Source organism: Geospiza fortis, unplaced genomic scaffold (assembly GCF_000277835.1).
Source record: "Geospiza fortis unplaced genomic scaffold, GeoFor_1.0 scaffold112, whole genome shotgun sequence".
NCBI classification, from domain to species: Eukaryota; Metazoa; Chordata; class Aves; order Passeriformes; family Thraupidae; genus Geospiza; species Geospiza fortis.
The window spans coordinates 15,480,833-15,500,390 of NW_005054298.1; the positions used below are offsets into that span (position 1 = coordinate 15,480,833).

General features: G+C 34.2%; 1 protein-coding gene across 2 annotated transcripts in view; it reads right to left on the reverse strand.

Moving 5' to 3' along the window:
* Positions 1-19,558, reverse strand: part of KCNH7 (potassium voltage-gated channel subfamily H member 7) — a 207,341-nt gene that overhangs the window by 21,875 nt on the left and 165,908 nt on the right. Inside the window, exons 7-11 of one of the 2 annotated variants that reach the window (XM_031057595.1) lie at positions 19,334-19,558; positions 14,427-14,826; positions 13,760-13,960; positions 3,521-3,775; positions 564-769 (exon numbers count right to left, since the gene is read on the reverse strand). The exon at positions 19,334-19,558 is cut by the window's right edge and continues 162 nt beyond it. In XM_031057595.1, the coding sequence (XP_030913455.1) occupies positions 564-769; positions 3,521-3,775; positions 13,760-13,960; positions 14,427-14,826; positions 19,334-19,558 (1,287 nt within the window). The remainder of the gene's footprint in view (positions 1-563; positions 770-3,520; positions 3,776-13,759; positions 13,961-14,426; positions 14,827-19,333) is intronic. The other variant, XM_031057590.1, reaches the window with a different exon arrangement.

Below are 19,558 nucleotides of genomic sequence, written 5' to 3' on the forward strand. Positions count from 1 at the left end.
ACTTAGGACAGTCACTGTGGGAAAAAGAGACCAAGAAATGCCTGCAAATCCGAAGACTGTGTGAAAGTTGAAAAGTCCCTTGTAACTTTTTAGTCCCTTAGGAGGTAGAGTACATGCCAAGACAAGGGAATTAACAGTTCATATTTGAAAGGCAATTAAATATTTTCTATTGCTAGACACAGAAGGAATGTGGATAATCTGATTTATCCTTATTTTATGGATGTACAATTACATTTAGTGTCAAAAGTACCCCTTGTGGTGACCTAGGCTATAGTCATCTAATAAAACCATATTTTCCATGGCTTTAACAAAATCCCCCTGGTGAAGCCTTAATACTATTTAAATATAGAACCAAATCCCGTTAGATTAACATCATCTGAATAATTTCATAGACTTCTGCTGAGTTTAACTGACTTCAGTAGAAGCAATCAGGAGAGTATATTTTTTTAATATAGAATTTTAGCTCTTAATTTCGTTAGTTTTTCAAATGCTATTTTCAAGTATTGTTACTGTGGGACAGATTTGTCCCAATATTAAGAAAGAAAATCACTTATTATATGTACCTTTGCGGTTTCATCTCTCAGATTAAAAGTTAGCTCCAGATTGGTGAGGAAGAGATCAGAAAATTCAGGGTACATATCCAAAACTTCAAGTAGATCTTCTCTCTGGATCTTATGTAAGTCACAGTAAGTTAAAGCTCTCACATCTGCATTTGACTTTCCTGGTTTTGCATAAAGATGTACCATCTCTCCAAAAATATCATTTTTCCCTGCAGAAAGAAAATGAATCAGAGATTATTATTTTAAACATGAATAAGCCATTACATTGAATGATGTATTTATTTATGACAGAGGCATAGAATACTTGGTTTTAGATGAAGTGATACAGTCAGATTCCAATTGCACATATATAAAGAAAAAGAAGTATTATTAAGTATTAAAAGTGAAATTATTAAGATCAATGATAATACATGAGCATATAACTGGACTAAGTGAATGTTTCTTCACAACTTCTCTTCAGTTTCACCAAAACAACATGATTTGAGCAGGTTCCTTTTTCCTTTCTTCTAAAAGCATTATTTAGTAATTTCAATCATATTACGATGGCAAAGATGTAATTTCTATTGTCCAGTCCAGTACAGGACTTGTCTGGCCTGTAATATCATTTTGTTAAGAATTGCATGAAGGAACTGACTGTACTTGAAATATATTTTAGTAGAAAGTTACTTAGTTTTTATATTTTTTGGAGGGAATGCAAAGCTTCTAAGATGTAGGAGTTCTTTTGAACAAGCTCTTTAAACACATCTGCCTCTGTTTTGATACCATTACGATTCTACCAATCAGTGTTGACACATTTGCAATAGGTGTTAAGATTTTCATCTCTGTTTAATTGCTCATTTTTGCCAAACTGCACCTAAACTTCATCCATGCAAAGCAGTTTCAGCCATTAAAAAAGTGAAAATATGCTATAAACAAGGAGTTTCAGAGTTACCTGCAAAATGGGACTGGGGAGGTACTAAGAAGACACTTGTGGAAAAGAATAGTGATCACGGCAAGGGAGAAACAGAGACTGGTAAAAAAGAATACAGTGTTGATTTTTTGCTCTCTGTTAAACATTTGTGCCTTTCACATTGGGTTACTAAGAGCAGTTCTGGTTTTTCTATTTTCTAAAAAGGAAGTTGAAAACTGCAGCTAAAAAATGAAAAAGGTAATTTAAGGGCTGATTTATAGGGAGGATCTTGAACATGGGAAGATTAAGCGAAAATCTGATTATACTGCATCTATTCTTTAGAGAGGAAAAATTACTTGGTATTCAATGCCTCTAGAATATAAGAAGGAAAGCATAGGAAGAACCAATGGAAAGAAATTGAAGCAAGAAAATTTTATACTGGAAATAAAGCACATATTTTTAACAATAAAGGTGATCAAATATGGAAATAAACTGGCATAAAAAATGATCTTATTTTCATGTCTTCATATCTTCAGAGCAAAACCTATTGTTTTTATTTCCTAAAACACAGTTCAGTAGATATAACGGATAGTCAAAAATATTAATTGTAACAGGAATCAGCGACAAACCGAGGGTTTGCCAATATACTCCTTCTGCCCTAGATGTTTATGAATTCAGAGGTCCCTATTCAAGGGATATAAAACCTTCTCTGCAATAAGAATATTAATAAGAATATTGTGGGTAGATATTAGTGGGAAGAGATACAGTGGCATGGCCCTGCAAATAGCTGTTTTTCTGCTACAGTGTGAGAGCACAGGGATCTCATGTGCCTGATATGAAAAACTTGTCCAGTCTGCATCTTTGGCCCAGGAAAAAACTGATGAATCCATATAATTGTCAATTTGTCTTGATTGCAAATGCAATAGAAATAGTACAGAAATGTAAATATTTTTGGTGTGAGAGATTAATTCCTTGCTGAACCACACTGCTCATAATCAGGGCAGGACTCTTACAGTTAAGTAAAAACCTCACAATGTTATACTTGCATGCTCCCTACTTTGTTTGTGCCTAAAGCTCGCCCAGCTGATGAGCTGCAACAGCAGGAGATGATAAATTATCTTGATAACACTATCTAAACCTTGGGAAGGATTGCTTTAGGCACACCTTTGTTCTGCTCACATATCCACCCTGCAAAGTATATACAGAATAATCAGTCAAAGTATAGCAACATACTGCCCCCAGCCCACATCTTGCTTCAGCTGCTTTGCTGAGTGTAAGTTCCTACAGTGGCCAATTAACAGAAAGAAAACATATGAATGATATTACAGCTGGTATATGCTTCTGTACATCAAAATCCTTACTCATCTAGTCAATTATTTGCATTCTTATTATCTAATATAAAATTGGGGAAATCTGTAGTCATGTTACGTAAGGTTTTAGTTATTTTACTTTCCATATTGCTATAGCTAACCAGCTCTAGATGAACTCCCAGCTGGACTGAGCCAACTTTTTTGGGAAAGAAAACAAGTAACTCCATCATGCTATACAAACAAGAATGTGTTAGTAAGACATATAGGGGAAACACTGGTGTCATTACTTCTAGATAAAATTAATCTGTTATTCTCTTTTCCTTTGTGCCTAGTGGGCAGAAACCGATATTTCTGAAACTCTCTAGAAGACATTTTGAATGCCCAGAGTAGATTGCTCCAGTTAGCAAAGAGAGGAGTCTACGTGTCTCAATACCTCCATCACTGTTTCAGAACAGAGTGGCCTTGACTTTTGATCTTGCAGCATAGTCAGAACTGGAATAATTAGATATCTGCTTGCCTTAACTTGCAGCTTGTCTTTTACCTAGGGATGAATGTGACTAAAGATAAATCTTTAGAAATCCAAGGGTCTGGGCTCTGGTGTTCGTGAATTAATGCAGTGATGTAGATTTTTCTTCTTAAATTATTTTTTTGCTTGATTAAAAAAGTTAGTAAATACTTACTAATTTCCTGTCCCAGGAGCAACAATAAATATTTTTTTGAAACTCTGACTCTTTTAATAGGCCTTGTAATAATGTACTTACCAAGAATGGCTACAACAATGTCACTCTTAAGGATTTCAATGGAGCCTCTTGACACAAAATAAAGAGCAGTGAGAACATCTCCACAGTGCACTAAAGTGTCTCCAGGAGGTGCGTGTGTTGTCTTAAATTTCATAGCCAAAGCTCGAAGACAGCCTTTACTGGCCCCCCGGAAAGCTTTGCAATTCTGAAGCAAATTTTGGTTGAGGTGCAGACAAATGTCAGCTTGTAAGCATTCTGGAAATCCCTTCAGGACCTGGAAAGACAAGCATAAAGATTTCATGCGAATGCTGTGGAAGTTCTTGATATAATTTTTGTTTTCTTCCTGGACAAAAAGAAAGAAGTGACCTACAAATAGACGTAAAAGGTGTAGGAGTATTAAAATTCAACAAATTCATAGTGTAAATCTATATTGCAAAGCTTTTACAATGTGAGTACTCCTATAAATACTAACCTATATAGTGGTTACAAAATATGCTATTAAGATTTATTTCATTACAAGAAATGGTCTCAGGGTACATGAATTACTATACTGCAGGAAAAGAATAAATAAGACAGTGAAAGGGGAGGTCTTGACCGAATTTTCTTTTACATTATATATTTCCATATATCTATTTTCTTCTTATCAATTCTCAAAGTACTACAGTTATTATATGAGAGGTTTTTGCTGAAACAATAATGATATTTGTAAAATGAGAGCTATCTAAAGAAGATCAGATATTTTTCAGTGAGGGCATTTTATTAGGATTTTCATGTTAAATAGAACCGGCTTGCAAGTGTAGGACTTTGATTTTTTTGGAAAGAAAGTAACATGACCTATTGAAACAACAATGTTGTGCAGATTTACATAGAGAGATGTTTTGCTCAGCAAACAACAGGGCTACTTGCTGTGGTCCTTGCTCATCTTTTACTCAGAACAATGGGAGTTTGCCTGCAGTAGAATCATGGGATTCCTCTTGGGTACCATGGCAACATGTTAATTTTGTTTAGAAGGAAAGGAGTTATTTACAACGTGGTCATTATCTGTGATCTTTTCTAAGTTCTCTAGGATAATGCACCTCTGATTGTTTAAGAATCTATAAACATTTCTGCTACTGACTTCATGGGAGTACTGTGAGTGACTCTGCATGCTGACACAGTATGACACACCACCTTTCTTTGTTATATCCTGTTACCTGCTGTCAGTGCTGTGGTTGGGTCATAGGCTTTCCCTAGGGACAGCTACAACTGCTGCATATTACTGAAGGCAAAATATGTCCTGATGCTACAAGTCTCATGAATATATGAACAGGATGTGTCTCTTTGTTATTAGATCAGTCTATTATTTCAACCTTGTTTATCTTCTGCACTGTTTTTTAATAAACTTGTAAACATTTCTGCAGAGAAAATCCAAAAATCCATTCACTTGTTGCTATATTAATTTCTACTTCAGCACAAAAAAATCCTGTGTACTCACTCTCATTGAAGAAATTATTCATAACTCATATCCCTTGCTGGTGAAAATGAACACATTTCTGATATGAGGCTTCTGTCTGCACAAGCCAAGTTATGTTGTAAAAATGAGATATTAGAACCTTTAACAGTATTGAAATGTTTTTATGATTGCTAATGGAAATCAATGCTGTGAAATAACAAACAATGTTTTAACACACATATATAGAACAATTTTTTGAGCCTTATGGCATTACCATATGAAATCTATACATCAGCAGAAAAAGCCAGCATTCAACAACAGTAGGCAAAATAAAATATCATAAATGAAAAGCTTCTGTGGCATCACTCTGTTTTCAGTATCTATCACATCACTAGAAATAGCTTAGTACCCAATTATGCTTTTTACTACAATGTAATTACATTGAAATAAAAAAGCTGTAGGTTGTAGGAACTTATTTGCTCAATGATACTGAAAAACTGAGAAACAAATATGTAAACCAGTGAAACAGGAGAAAAAGAATTGCATTTATTTTGAAATTGTTCTCTAGTCATGTGAGTGCAAAAGACCTATTTTGAATTCATTTGTTTGTTATGTATGTATCTGAATACAATTTAGAAGAGCTCAATTTTTTTATAGGATATGAAATAGGAAATGTATTTTGAATTCAGAAGTACTTACAAGAAAAGTGTATTTGAATTGTTAGGAAGTCATGAGCAGTTAGATTACATTTAGAATAAATAGCTTTAATTTTTCACATCAGCTGTTTATATGATTTTCAAGGGATTGTATTTTACCATTAAGCAAAACCCATGCAGACAATGTGTGTTGGTTTATATTTCTGAAGATACTTTGGATATTCCCTTATAGAAACAATTATTTTTATAATTAATTTATATTTGTCATTTTTAGAAACTGTTCTAAAATCACTGCATATCAGTCGATAGTTATTTAAATGTCAATGACATCTGAAAGATACCAGCCTCTTTTCAAGCATCTGTGACTAAAAAGTCCCTGCTCCATGGAGCTTACACTCTAAAGTAGTTTTATACATCAGAGACAAAAAACTTCTACTCTTTAATACCACAGTTTTAAAATGCCTAAAAGGAAGACTAAATAACATTGGTTTCCAATGGAGATTATTCCATTAATACAAGCTTAGAAACTCAAGAAAGAAGCTGATTGGAAGATAAATTTGTTAAAACAGTGGTAAAACCTACAGTACCAAAAAGAGCTTACCATATTGCACACATTGTGTGTGGTGAGGTGTTTAATCTACGTCCAGTAGGTGACATAATACAGAATTTGATGTTTCCTGATGAAGTTTTATGCTGTGCAGTACAGACAGTTTGCCAACCCAAACTCTCAAATATTTGTTACATTCATTCTCATATTCTGATTTCATGATTGAAATTCTATTGAAAATTATGTTATACAGTGAGAACCAACATCAACATCAAATTTGTACACGCTCTGCCTATTCTAAATATTAGAAAACCATCCATGCAATCTTCAAAATAAAAAATTGAAAATTATAAAATTAGAACTGCTGTTTAATAATATTATTATTAATGAAACCCCAAAACTAATAAATCATTTAAATACAGATTTGAGTTTCAATTGTTCTATTCTTTCCTAACATATTTCTATTGTTATACACAATATTTCCTCAGTTGTGATTCCACAGGGCCCTGGTGAGAAAAATCTTGGATTCTCACAGTTAGAATAATGTTTGGAATCAGAAGTCATGCATAATTCAAGAAATACACACAGATATTTTTAAAAAGACATGTAATAAGACATAAAATCAGCTTCAGCCCTCCCCCCTTGATAAAGAAAAAGTAAAGGAAAATCAGTTAAGATGCTGTGACCACAGGCTTCAGTTGTCTGTCATTGATAGTTATCAAGTCCAAGTTCAGTTATCTCTTCCTGTTTGGAATAAAACTTACTCCACATCACATAACGTTGATTTATCTACATGGCATGCTTACAGAGGAGGATAACGCCATCCAGAGAGATGTAAAACATTTTACATAGAATAAGTGATTGTTTGTGAGGACAGTAGGGACATGATTCATACTGCCTTGAAGAATGTGATCTTTTTATGAGGAGAGAGAGTCCAGCTTCATTAATTTCTTTTTTCAGGATGACAGCAAGATATCACACATTTATCAGGCACATTTGTGACAACAGATTTGGACATATCTTTGTGCCTTAATGTCAGGCAACAAGCAAGTGTTAGGGGCAAAGATAACCTTGGGGTTTTTTGAATAAATTATAAAATTCATGACAATTTTTAGATTTTTAATCTTCAGTTCTGGAACAGGTATTGATATATGACTCATGGAAAATATTTAGAAGTATTTAACCTGAAGCAAACTGGGATATTAGCTACAATAGTTTTCATTAAACATGGAAATACCACATCCTGTACCAACAAAACCGCAGAATGATTGAGGTTGGAAGTGATCTTGTTGGAAAGATCATCTGGTCCATCCTCCCTGCTCAAGGAGGTCTACCTAGAGCTGGTAGCCAGGTGATGCCAAGATGGTTTTCAAATACCTTCAAGGACAGAGATGCCACCACCTCTCTGGGCAACTTCTACCCGTGCTTACTTATCCTCACAGTAAAAATGTGTTGCCTGGTGTTTGGTCAAAGCCTCCAGTTTCAATGTGCGATCATTACCTCTGGTCCTGTCACTGGGTACCATTGAAATTAAACTTTTTCCACATTTTTTACACCCCTCCTTCAGGTATTTGCTCACATTGATGTGATCCTCTGTGAGCCTTCATTTCTCCCATCTGGCTGAGCAGTCCCAGTTCTTTCAGCCTTTCCTAGTATGAGAGATTCTCCAGTGCTTGTTGCCTTACAATCAAAGATACTCTTTAATTCTGCATATAATCTTCTGTCACACATTTTCTCTGCTGAAATATAGGTGGGATCATTAAATAGCAAACAGCAGCTGAAGAGAGCACAAGAGTGCTCTTGTGTGTTATGCTGTGTTTGGGATATGCTGAAACTAGTGACTAAGACTTTCTTGTCCTAGAACCAGTCAGACTTGTTTATGAGTGGCAGGTGCCCAGCATATAGAGGGAAAGATAAAGGGATACTCCCAAGTTCCTCTGAGAATTTAAGATGGTAGAAAGAGTATTCTGGTCCTTCTCCACTTTGTCTGATTATTCCTGCCTTGTCATGATCTCTCCTCGTGAAATGGTTTGAGAAACTGATCCATACAAAAAATTAACACAGCAAAAAATTTGAGCAGCTGAAGGTACAAAGAGGCAAGAGTAAATTCACTTTGTGTCATGACCACACATACTTGGCATCTATTTGGTTCTCACCTTCATAAGAGAGATCTCAGGCTATGTTGACATTGGCATCACTAAATGCTGAATAAAGTTTTCAAAATATTTGAATAATAAAAGTTGAACTTTATATTAAAACTTTTTATTTTTATTAACCTTTTTTCTTTGTTCAGAAAGAATTAATAAAATTAATTAATATTAATTCATATATTTGGTGAAAAGACCTATGTATTTAATTTTTATCTTTTTGCCAGCCACCTAATTTTAAGGCTAACCTGATACTCTTCAGCTGCACAAATTGCACTGCTTAGATTTTGAATTAAGATTTCTGTCCTCCAGCAGCTGTTTCCTCTGATAGAGAATAGTGTGGGATTTAGTTCCATCACAAACATTTGACTCTTGTAATTGAATAACATCATCCAGGCTAAACATTTCTGCAATTCAGCAATTTTATTTCTAGAAAGAATTTAGAATTTACTATTCAATATTTCTGTGATAATGAATTACAGAAATTAATTATTTCTGTCTGTAGAAGGTTGAAACATTTCCAAGCATTTTCAGCATTTAGAAAAGAAAGAACAGGGTCACAGCTGGCAATAATACTGCTCCAGAAGCTCTTGGGCTCCACATAGAAGAAAGAATATTTCTGAAAAGTCGTCTTTGTACAGAATGATTTTTTTAAATGTTCAGTATGTTTCCTTTCAACAGTTGAGAGAGAGAAGCAATATGTGATAATGAGCTAATTCACCTTTCAATGAGATTGAAGCCTGACTATCTTATCAAGAATAGGACATTTTGTTTTCAGTCATCACCACAACAGAGAAGTGTGACATCTTTATGTTGGAATTAGTGAAGCTGCAGTGGACCATTCTTCTACAGTCCTATTACAGTTTCTGAGTACATCTGAAAAGTGATCTCTGTGATACGATACATTGATGAACAAGGCAGATGAAAAATTATTTCAGTTTCTTCAACTGCTGACTCCTTTACCTAGAGTAAAGTTCTAAGTCTGTAGAAGTTGAAGATTGATCAGATCTGGATATTTCAAAAAATATGATAGTTGAAAAATTAATTGCTCTTCTTCTGATATTTTAGATCACAAAATACAATGCTCTGAGCAACTGATAAAGGATCATTTAGAAATAGATGGACACCCTTGAAAATATTTTTTATGAGGTCTTATTTTCTACATTCTCTAATTCAATAGAGGCGATCACATTTTTAAAGTTTCCTCTTTTAGAAAATGAAAGAACAGGTTTATGGCTAATCATAAGGTACTTTGTGGCTGGTTTATATGTTGTGATTTCTGTTCTAACATATAGGCAAATAGTAATGCCAAGTTCCAACATGATTACATATTCTCTCATTTTAAGAATTTACTGCTAGTTTTTGTTCCATAGACATCTAATTGGCACTAGTCTTTTGATGATACAAAGAATTTCTCCTTGCTGTTTTTGAAATTAAGATTTACTTCTCTAATCCTCTGCTTCAAATATATTAGTGGCACTGGTTCTATTGCTAAAACTGGTTTGTTGTAAGAAGTGATCACAGTGGGAGGAAAAGCAAGAATGAAAAAATGGAGTGATGTAAACCAGGTGTCAATGGCCAATTTCTTACAAAAGAAGCCTGTTCAAGGCAAGGGTGAACCTGGCCTTTATTTGCTACTATAGAATTACTGGTTCAAGATAGGTCTGCGTTCTACTGTACTTGTATGATCACAGTAGCCAAGACAGTTATCACAACAGTAAAATGAACCAATTGCTTGGATGCTTGCAGGAGAAAACATACATTCATTCATAAAACTTCTAACTTGCTCTCCCCTTTCATGCTATTGGACAAAACCCACACCAAAAAGACATCTGTCCCACACCCAAAATTTTAATTAATGTTTACACTGGGCTAAACACTTTTCAGCTTGTCCCACTTAGTTACTTCTTCAAACTCTTTTCAAATATAAAATAAACCAATAAAGCTATTCAGATGCACAGAAGGTCCATGGAAAGAAAGGACGGGACGGGATTGTAAAAAATACATGCATAACTTAAAAAAATATCTCAAACACTAAATAACTAATCTTTTTAGGGTAAGCATCATAGGCATGCCATTATCAGTGCTGGACTGATAACATAGGAATGAAAGAGGAAAAAGAAGGCAAAAAGAATTTAGAAAAACTTGAACAGGACTGTTAAAATTATTACAAGAATCTTTGGAACTGGTGACATCTTTCATGAAACAACATGCAATGTAAACTATTTTTTTGTAATTTGACTTTGCCGGTGTATATCACAGGGACATGATTTAAATTATGCTTATTCTATAGACTCAAGATTTTTTATCCAGATTAAAATAAATCCCAAATCCTGTTTATCCAGTCCATGCATAATTATGTGAAACTGTTTTTAACCAAAATACTTTATGTAATGAAATAGAATCAAAAATATGTAGAAATGGAGCAGAAGGGAGCAAATGAACAAATAAACAAGGTCTCAGCATATTTCACTTGCAGGTCTTTAAAACTAATTTTAAGTTTAACAATTTCAAGTAAGCATACAGTTCTGGTTTGCAATCTAAGATGTAGAATTTTGTTTAGAAAATCAAGTTTAGTGTTAGTGCACAATTACTTCTGAGATTAAAAAGGGTTTCTGTTTAATCTCTTTTTTTATATTTTGTTTTCTACTTTACCTGGATTCTTAAATATATTACTAAGGATAATTTAAAACATCTTTTGAAATATATTTTCCATGTTATTTTTATATATATATATATATATATATATATATATATATATGTGTATGTGTGTGTATATGTTGCATGTACATATATATATATATATATATACACAATGTAAATTATTATGCACTTCATATTTCAAAGGAGAAAGAGGACTACTTTTTGATTTTTTTTCAGCTTTCAGTCATGAAATGAAGAAAAAAGATATTAGATGAAATTCTGCCTTCAGAATTCACAAAAAACTCCAAGTAGACATGGGCAGGAGTCAAACACATTTGTTTGAGGACAATATTAGTCCTTTACTCCGTAAATGCAAAATTTCATGCAAAATTAAGTAAAAAACACATGCAAGTCCAACTCATATGCACATGGCTAATAGCCAAGAAAACTTCATTGGCGCGTGTGTTAACATGCATATATGGTGTAAAACAAGAGCATTCACACAAAGGAAAATGCAGAATGATCAGCAGCATGACAACTTTGTCAGTGACATTCCTACAGAGCAACTATCTGATGCAAACCAATATGCACATGACCTTTTTTGGGCAGAGAAGCATGACTTGAGTTGTGGGGTAAAACAGTGATTAATAAACATGGTTAGATTAACATTTTTTAATGTCTAATTTGTAGTAACCATTTTGCCCCACATCTGATTCTGCTTGGATTATTTCCCTTTGCTATCTACCCCTTCATCATGCAAAAAGTTACAATTAAAATTAGAAAGCACTGAACAAGCTCTAAACCCAACAGATAACATGGATATTCTTCACACTTTATACTGGAATTAAATTTGATATAAATACCTCCTGCTCTTACCAGTGGGTGGTGTTATTCCATGTATTTAGGTGTGAAGCAGACAGGAAAGAGATAAATCTTTCATAAGTACAATGTAAATCACACAATTCTTATATTTTCCTTGTACTAAATGTAATACATTCAAACTCTTAAAGGAAATAAGGTGATTGACATAAAACTTGAGGGATAGAACTGTGAACAGAATAAGGAATAAAATACAATGAAACAAGATAGTAAACTTGAGAGTTTTTCCACACTTTATTAAAAACAAATCCTCCATACTGCCTCACAATCATATTGCAGAATATGGGCTATTTAATCCATTTAATTGTTATTTCACATTCATGACAAATCCAAGACTAATTTCCGTACACCAGTTTCCAAATTATGCAACTTTTCATGTGACAACACCCAGTTATAGCTACTATTTCATGCGAACCAAGGGGTTTTAGTACATCCATTAGTGGTAATGAATTACTTAAGGCATATATGATTTTGTAATATCTTCAGAAATAATTCAGTGAGCTGCTTTAGGCTTAGGTTGAACACACCTGCAGCTTAATGGCCTGATCCTGCAAAGTGCTGAGTACCCCACAATTCCATTGCCATCAGAAGGAATTAGGGCTATTCAGTGCCACACAGAATGAAGTTACTGATGCTGCTTTCCACTGCAGTAATCCCCAGCAGAGGTTTATACAATTGTCCTTGTCCTGCCCTGGACATATTATTCCTCTGGAGGGGACACATGGAAGTGGCAGGTGAAGACAAATATATTAATTTTCTATTTTATTTTTAAGATCTGCTTTACTTAATGGTAACCATAGAGTCAAATTATCAGTGATTCACCTTTATAAAAGATTTTAATCGAGACCATTTTTTTCTGTTTGCTGCATAAAAATGTTGTACTCTGACAGTCATTCAGAAATGTAGTTATAGATATCACATGAAAGCTGTTTGAACGTATGTCAAAATTTTGGAAGTTGATTTCTAGTTAAATTGTTACAAAAGTGTACAGATTTTCTTGTTCTTGACAGCTTTCTGGAGAGTTCTGCAGTTTCTAATCTGCAGCTCTAAATACCTCTGGAAAGCATCCCTACAGAGACAGATTCACAGGTCCTTAAGATGTACAATGCCCTCAGTGTCTTCAAACTGATGTTGACTTTTCAGAAAAAATCTTTCTATCTCCAGAAAATAAGTGAGAGATACAGATGCTTACTTTTGCTCACTAGCAGATTGTTATTCCTTTTTAGCTAGCCATGTATTTATAGAAGGAGAGATTACAGGGGCTTTTTTTATCAAAACCAGAAAAAATGAGTGTTATTCCTTGTCAGAAATGAGTTTCTGTGGACGGCTAAATGGTTAGTAGTACTGTGTTGATTTTCTGTGCAGAATCAGATGGTTGTGAATGCAAGCGAATTATTCAGACTATCGTGTGATTCAAATATGTCTCTTTGAAAAGAGCAGCTACATCTGCCTGCTCCTCTCTTCAACCCATTCCCAATATACCTGGTCTAGATTACATGGAAAGATTTGGAAAAAAAATCTCCACAGGTTTTATAGAACAGTGGCTCTGTAGACATCAACAGAACACAGGTTCTCTTGTTTGATACTGGAAGTGGAAAATCAGGGTGAAGAACAAACAAAATTCTGGAACACCTCTATCTGAAAGAAGAAACCTATATATTTTTTTTCTCTGTTTAAGCTTACAGAGTTGCCTACAGTTCTCAAGTTTTCCTGTACACAATGAGAATTCAGATTACTGATGTACCTGGCAATAACCTAGGCAGTGAAATGTTTGTATGCCAAACACGTAGTGGCTTGATTGTAAACAACTGAGGAATATATGCACCTTCTTAAGCTTGTACTTTTACAGCTTATAAAAATACTAGAAAATACTAAAGACTTAAAGTGTCTTTCTAATTTCTCATGCATTTATCTATTGCTCACTCAGCATCTCTGCCTGAAAAACAGAAGAACATACCATGTTCATGTCAATGCCATTGGTGTATGTCCATGCATGCTGGAAGTATTCCTCCAGTCGCTGCCGCAGAGGGTTTGGGATCTGGTGAAAGCGGATGAACTCCTTCACTCGCAGCATCTGCATGTGGTACCGTGCAGTTCCCGAGTAGAGTCTTTGGATTATCGCAGATACGTTTCCAAAAATGCTAGCGTACATTAATGCTGGATTAAAGAGAAACAAAACTTAAGTCATATCATTGGGCTTTGCAGATGAGTACGGCCAAGCGAAAGTTAAGAACAAAGGGAAGAGTTAAAAAGGTATGCATACATTTATGGGTTCAGTTTTAAATAGAAAAATAAAATATAATTATGATTATACAAATATGATGTGATATCATTTCCTCAATCCACTCCAAACTCACCTTCTTACCTTATACAGGATTTGCTTACAGACACTGATATACAACACAGATATTCTGACAGTTTGGATAACAGATTTTGAGTAGTCAAGCAATTGATTACTTCCTGACACTGAATGAGTCACAACATATTTTTGCATACAACATTCCTTTCCCTAGGAACTTGCCCTTCCGGCTGCATGCTTATAATCTTATTAGTTTAGAATGTTAAGCCATTTGCTCAAACACAGAGAGAAAAAACGATTAAAATCCATGATAAAATTACTTACAGCCAATCAACATGACACAGATGGAAAAGATTTTCTCTGAGTTGGTGTTTGGAGACACATTTCCAAATCCTACACTTGTCAGACTGCTGAAGGTAAAATAAAGTGCTGTAACATATTTGTCCTTGATAGATGGTCCAGAGCTTGCATCACTCTTATTGTAATGCTTTCCTAGTTGTTCTCCTAAAGAATCCAACCAACCAATCTTGTGAGCCAAGTAAGGTCTTTCTACATTTCCAATGGCATACCAAATGCAAGCAAGCCAGTGTGCAATAAGTGCAAATATGCACATGAGGAGCATCAGAACTGCAGCACCATATTCAGAGTATCTGTCCAGTTTCCGTGCTACCCTCACCAAACGCAGCAGTCTAGCTGTCTTCAGAAGGCCTATTAACGTAGTTGTCTGTAAAAATAAGATAGGAATTAATTTTCTCTATTAGCAAGTGTATTCTCATGAGTAGTAAGCATGAATAAACCACTACAAATTCCATTTTTTTGGGGAATCAACACAAAGAGTAGAAGAACCCATTTCAATGTAAATTTATTTTCATTTTCTTTAAGCTATCAATTTAATTATAAAACAAGGGAAAAAATATGAAATGTACATTTAAAATCAAGATATATTGAAGTTGTCATTATGTGCTAAATACCCTTTCACGTTGAATATTTTACTTGATCTGGACTCTTGAGTTGACAATAACAGATTTAATGACCCAACAGATTAATGATTTTTTAACATGATAAAGTGTGTATGTTATTGGAACTACTCATAATTATATGACTGTACACACAGGTAATAAGTATCCTTGAAGAAAGCTGTGTGACTGTATTTGATCCTGACTTAGAAACTCCTTGCAATGCCCTGACACACTTATTCTAGAAAAGAGAAGTAATAGGGCAGAAGTGTCTCAAAGATTATATCTACAAGATTCCTCCTGTTCGTAATGATAAAAGCATTCATACAGGTGAAAGAAGATAAAGCACTGTGAACAGAAGATCATGGAAAACTTCCTCCAGATTAAGCTTTTTGCATCTTGTAGGCGTAGTGGCAAAAGTCAGTAATAAAAGTATTACACCATTATAAAAGTAAATTGGAGAATTTTAAAGAAGGAATGTATTTCAAGATTTTTAGTGCAAACATGTGCTATTATCCATTGCAGCCTCTTTGAGGTTTTGACCTTTTTAAAGGGATCTAGAGGTGATTAATATAAGTTTTCAAATTTCAATTAGTTAATAATTTTCATACTTGTTAATTCCTTGTAGAAGGAATGGACAGCATTGTTAAGAGGAACAGCTTGATTAAAAAAAATCCTCAGCTACCTTTTTTCCTTGCATTAAGTCTGAACATATATTAAAATATTCAGTAAATGCCAAGAGTGCATACATTTTAATGTTTTGCTTGTTTGTTTGTTTATTTGGTTTGGGTTTTTGTTTTAACATGCACGTGTATTACATGACACTTAACAGGAAAAGTTTTCCAAGCCTCACAAACCACTCTGACAGTAGTATGCATAACATCAAAGTGTTTTTTGCAACAAGACTAGTTTTCATGTTTTATTAAATCCTTGCATTTACCATGTTTCTGAGTACAACCCCAAAGCTCTTGGAACAAAACAAGTCTTTCTTGGCTGCATTTCTCAGGGGACAACTCAATGAATTGTGCATATTTTCTGAGTAAATGAGCAAGAGGATAATGTATGGTAACATTCCTTAGTTCAGTTTAATACCCCAAATAATAACTTTACATAAAGAAGGTTAGTGACCTCAATAGTCTGAAAGAAAACCCTTCAAAATGTTATGCCTAGGTGGAGATTCAGAAACATGTAAATATTGTGATTAGGTTATTTTTTCTTTGTAGGTAGATCAGGTTTATATATTTATGATTCCTTAAGAAAAGCTAAGATTTGTTTTTAGTGGGGTGTTTGAAACATTCTATTACAGATGTAATCATATCTCTACATCACGCAAGAGACCACATATTCTTACAGTGCCTCTTAAGTAGATCAGATGGTAGATTGTTAATCTACAATATGTCATCACTGTTCCACCACATTCTTAAGATAAAACTTGCTAATAATATTCATACTCAGTGTCAATCCTATACTTAGATACATCAGTTTAAGCTCTGGAGTATGTGGAAGGTATATAACATAAGAAAACTTCATCTCTTCAAGAGTAAAAACAGCATGAATGAGACTAGATATGCTCCAAGCATCAAAAAACTCATCCTCAGTTTCAATTTTCTTTAATACAGTGAAAAGGCTTTAACGCTAAAACAGAGAGGTGAAAAGCATGGTCCGCAAGTTTTGATGTACCTTACATGCTGTCCACTTCTCAGCATAGATGTCGCCTTCACATAGTAACAGTACATCTCCATGTGTCACTTGGCCAGGGACAGAAGTTCTTAGTTTCAGAACTATGTCTCATGGAATGTAATTTTGTTGGTGGGCTGGAATACTTTGATCGATGCCCAAGGAGGCAGGGTGCCTACTCTGTCAGTCACCTTACTCCATCTGGTGCCAGCCATCAATATCTGCAAATAGCAACCTGATAGATGCTGCTCTCTTTTCTGGATTGCTTGCTTCTCTGTTTCCATCATACCTATCTGCTGGACTACAAGTTCAAGAGTGTTTGGATAATCACATCAGATTTTTTTTTCTTTTCTCTTCTTTCCTCTCCATCTACTCATTATTTTTATCTTCCCAAATATCAGAAAGCCACCTAACTTTCACAACACGCACACAAAAAAGAAAGGATTATTTACTACCAATGATCATCATCATTTTGAGTCTCATTAAGCAGAAAAAAATTAAAATTACATTATTTCCCTATTTTAGAAATTGGAAAGTTAACGGTCTGACTCTGTTGCTTTCTTATGGTTGAAAAGTATGGCTCAAATAGAAGCATTTGGATAGTGCTGTATGTGGTATTCAGATTATTATCTCCTGCCCTTTCAAGACTCCACTTGATATCAAGGTGTTTTAAAACTGTATGAGCACACATGGAGCTCTCTTTAGAGCTTATGTTGTTTAATAAAAAGACTATTCAATACAATTTTTCACTGGGGATCTTCTTTGAAGAATCTCTAGATAACAAAAAAGAGCTATTTTACAAAAAAGATAGCTTTCATAAGACTGAAAAAATCTATTAAATGAAAAATGCTCCATTCTGTCAGTTTTACATTTGCCTTTTCTTGCTAAACTATTGTAAAGGGATCATTGGTGAAATATTATAGTGTAGGAAGAAAAACTGCAGTAAGTAGCAGCTTAAAAAAGTGATTGACATATTCAATACCATGAATGAGAGAGAGAAGCTATGATGGCATGGTGAATGGAACATAATCTATATAGCATCATTTCTGCTTAGATAAACAAAGCCATTTTTTCCAGCTAGAGAAACTGGTCAATCACTAGATTTTGAGGGAATAAAGAATCAATTTACTTATATCTGCAATAGTGAAAAAGTCATTACATGGTCCAACAATTTCTGTTTCAACTTCCACATTTTTATATTTGTCTACTCATCTGCAAGAATGCACTTGTTTGTTACTGTAATCTGTAATGTTATTTTATGTTAAAGTTATCCTTTAGCATGACTTTAGCACCTGGCACTTTACTCTTAGAACACCTGTACCAGGGGAGGTGGGGAACAATGATGTTCAGGGGCACTCCTTCAATGAACTTTGGAATTGATCCCTGTTGAAATAATTTATGTTCCTCACTTCTAATGATTGAAAATAATTTTTTGGCAATGACAAGTGATCAATGATCAGAAAGAAATGCAGACCATGCCTGGAGGGCAATGTTGTAGTCCGAGTTAGAAGTAATGCCATTATGAAAATGTTGGTCTTTCATGTATCTGTGCTTTCAAAATCACAGAAAAAGTTATCAGCAGAAAGATGGACACCTGGCACATATAATGAATGCAAAAGGTGATCAAATTTTCTCTTAAATCTCTGGGCTTTTTAATCACCTACTGAATAAAGAAGTTCTCTTCTGGTAAGAGAACTATTAATATGTTCCCCCTGTCCTTTATATTACTCTTGGTCTTCTTATAGCTTTCCTTAGTAACATTTATTTTTAGTGCAAGGTTTTATCTCATGTTTCACTAGACTCCTCATTTATGCTTTGCTCAGTTTGCTGCTTTTAAAAAAATTCTGCATTCTGTGCATCACAGAAAAGTCAAACCCAATTGTCTACTTTTCAGAGAAAATATTATGATTTTATCCCTTCTTAAATTATATAAAATTGTTTGGATGAACTGGGTCAGGAATCCAGAATATAGCATATATTTTATATACCTTTAGGCCAGTTTTGGATGCATATATTGAACAGGTTTTTACTCTGTTGGGTAGATAGATCTTACCTGTCAAGGTAATATTTTTTTTCTTCTTTTGATAGTCCATATTCTTGATAAAATTGACAACAGCCAAATCGCTTTGATAACTAGTATAGTTTATGCTACAACTAATCTGTTTTCTGCTAAGTAAACATCTGACCTAAACATTTTGAGCAGAGAAAAATTATTTTAATGATGCAATGCCAACACAGCACTTACATGCATCGTAGGCAGTTTTTAAAAAGCAAGTGACAGATCAAAGCAGCAGTTCTTACAAAAAAACATTTGACCAAGTCCTTCATACACAATATATTTATTGTTTCTAAAGACAGTATCAAATATGGTATAACTGAAAAATACTAGCTGAATCATCCAATGTTTTCTCTTCTCAATGAAAGCTAATATTGTGCCTTATTCTACAAAGGAAGATTTAATTTTAGTTTAACTTCAAAAGATGGGATGGAAATACTAAGCGTCTGATAAATGACAAGCAAAAAATACTTTAGGATGCACAGAATACTATCTTGAAGTAATAAATTAAGATTTAAGATTTCATATTCATTTAAGCTTACCTCTTCAGAGCCAGAGCCAAAAATCAGCAGGTCAAAAGGTATTGCAGCAACCATGTCAATTAGGAACCAGCCTTTGAAGTAGTGAATTGCTATTTTTGCTGGATCACTTACCACTTCTTCATTCTGGTTTACATATGTTGTTCTGAAGTTTATTAGAATGTCAATGATAAACATAATATCCACAATTAAGTCTACAACATTCAGCGGGCTGCAGGAATATCCACA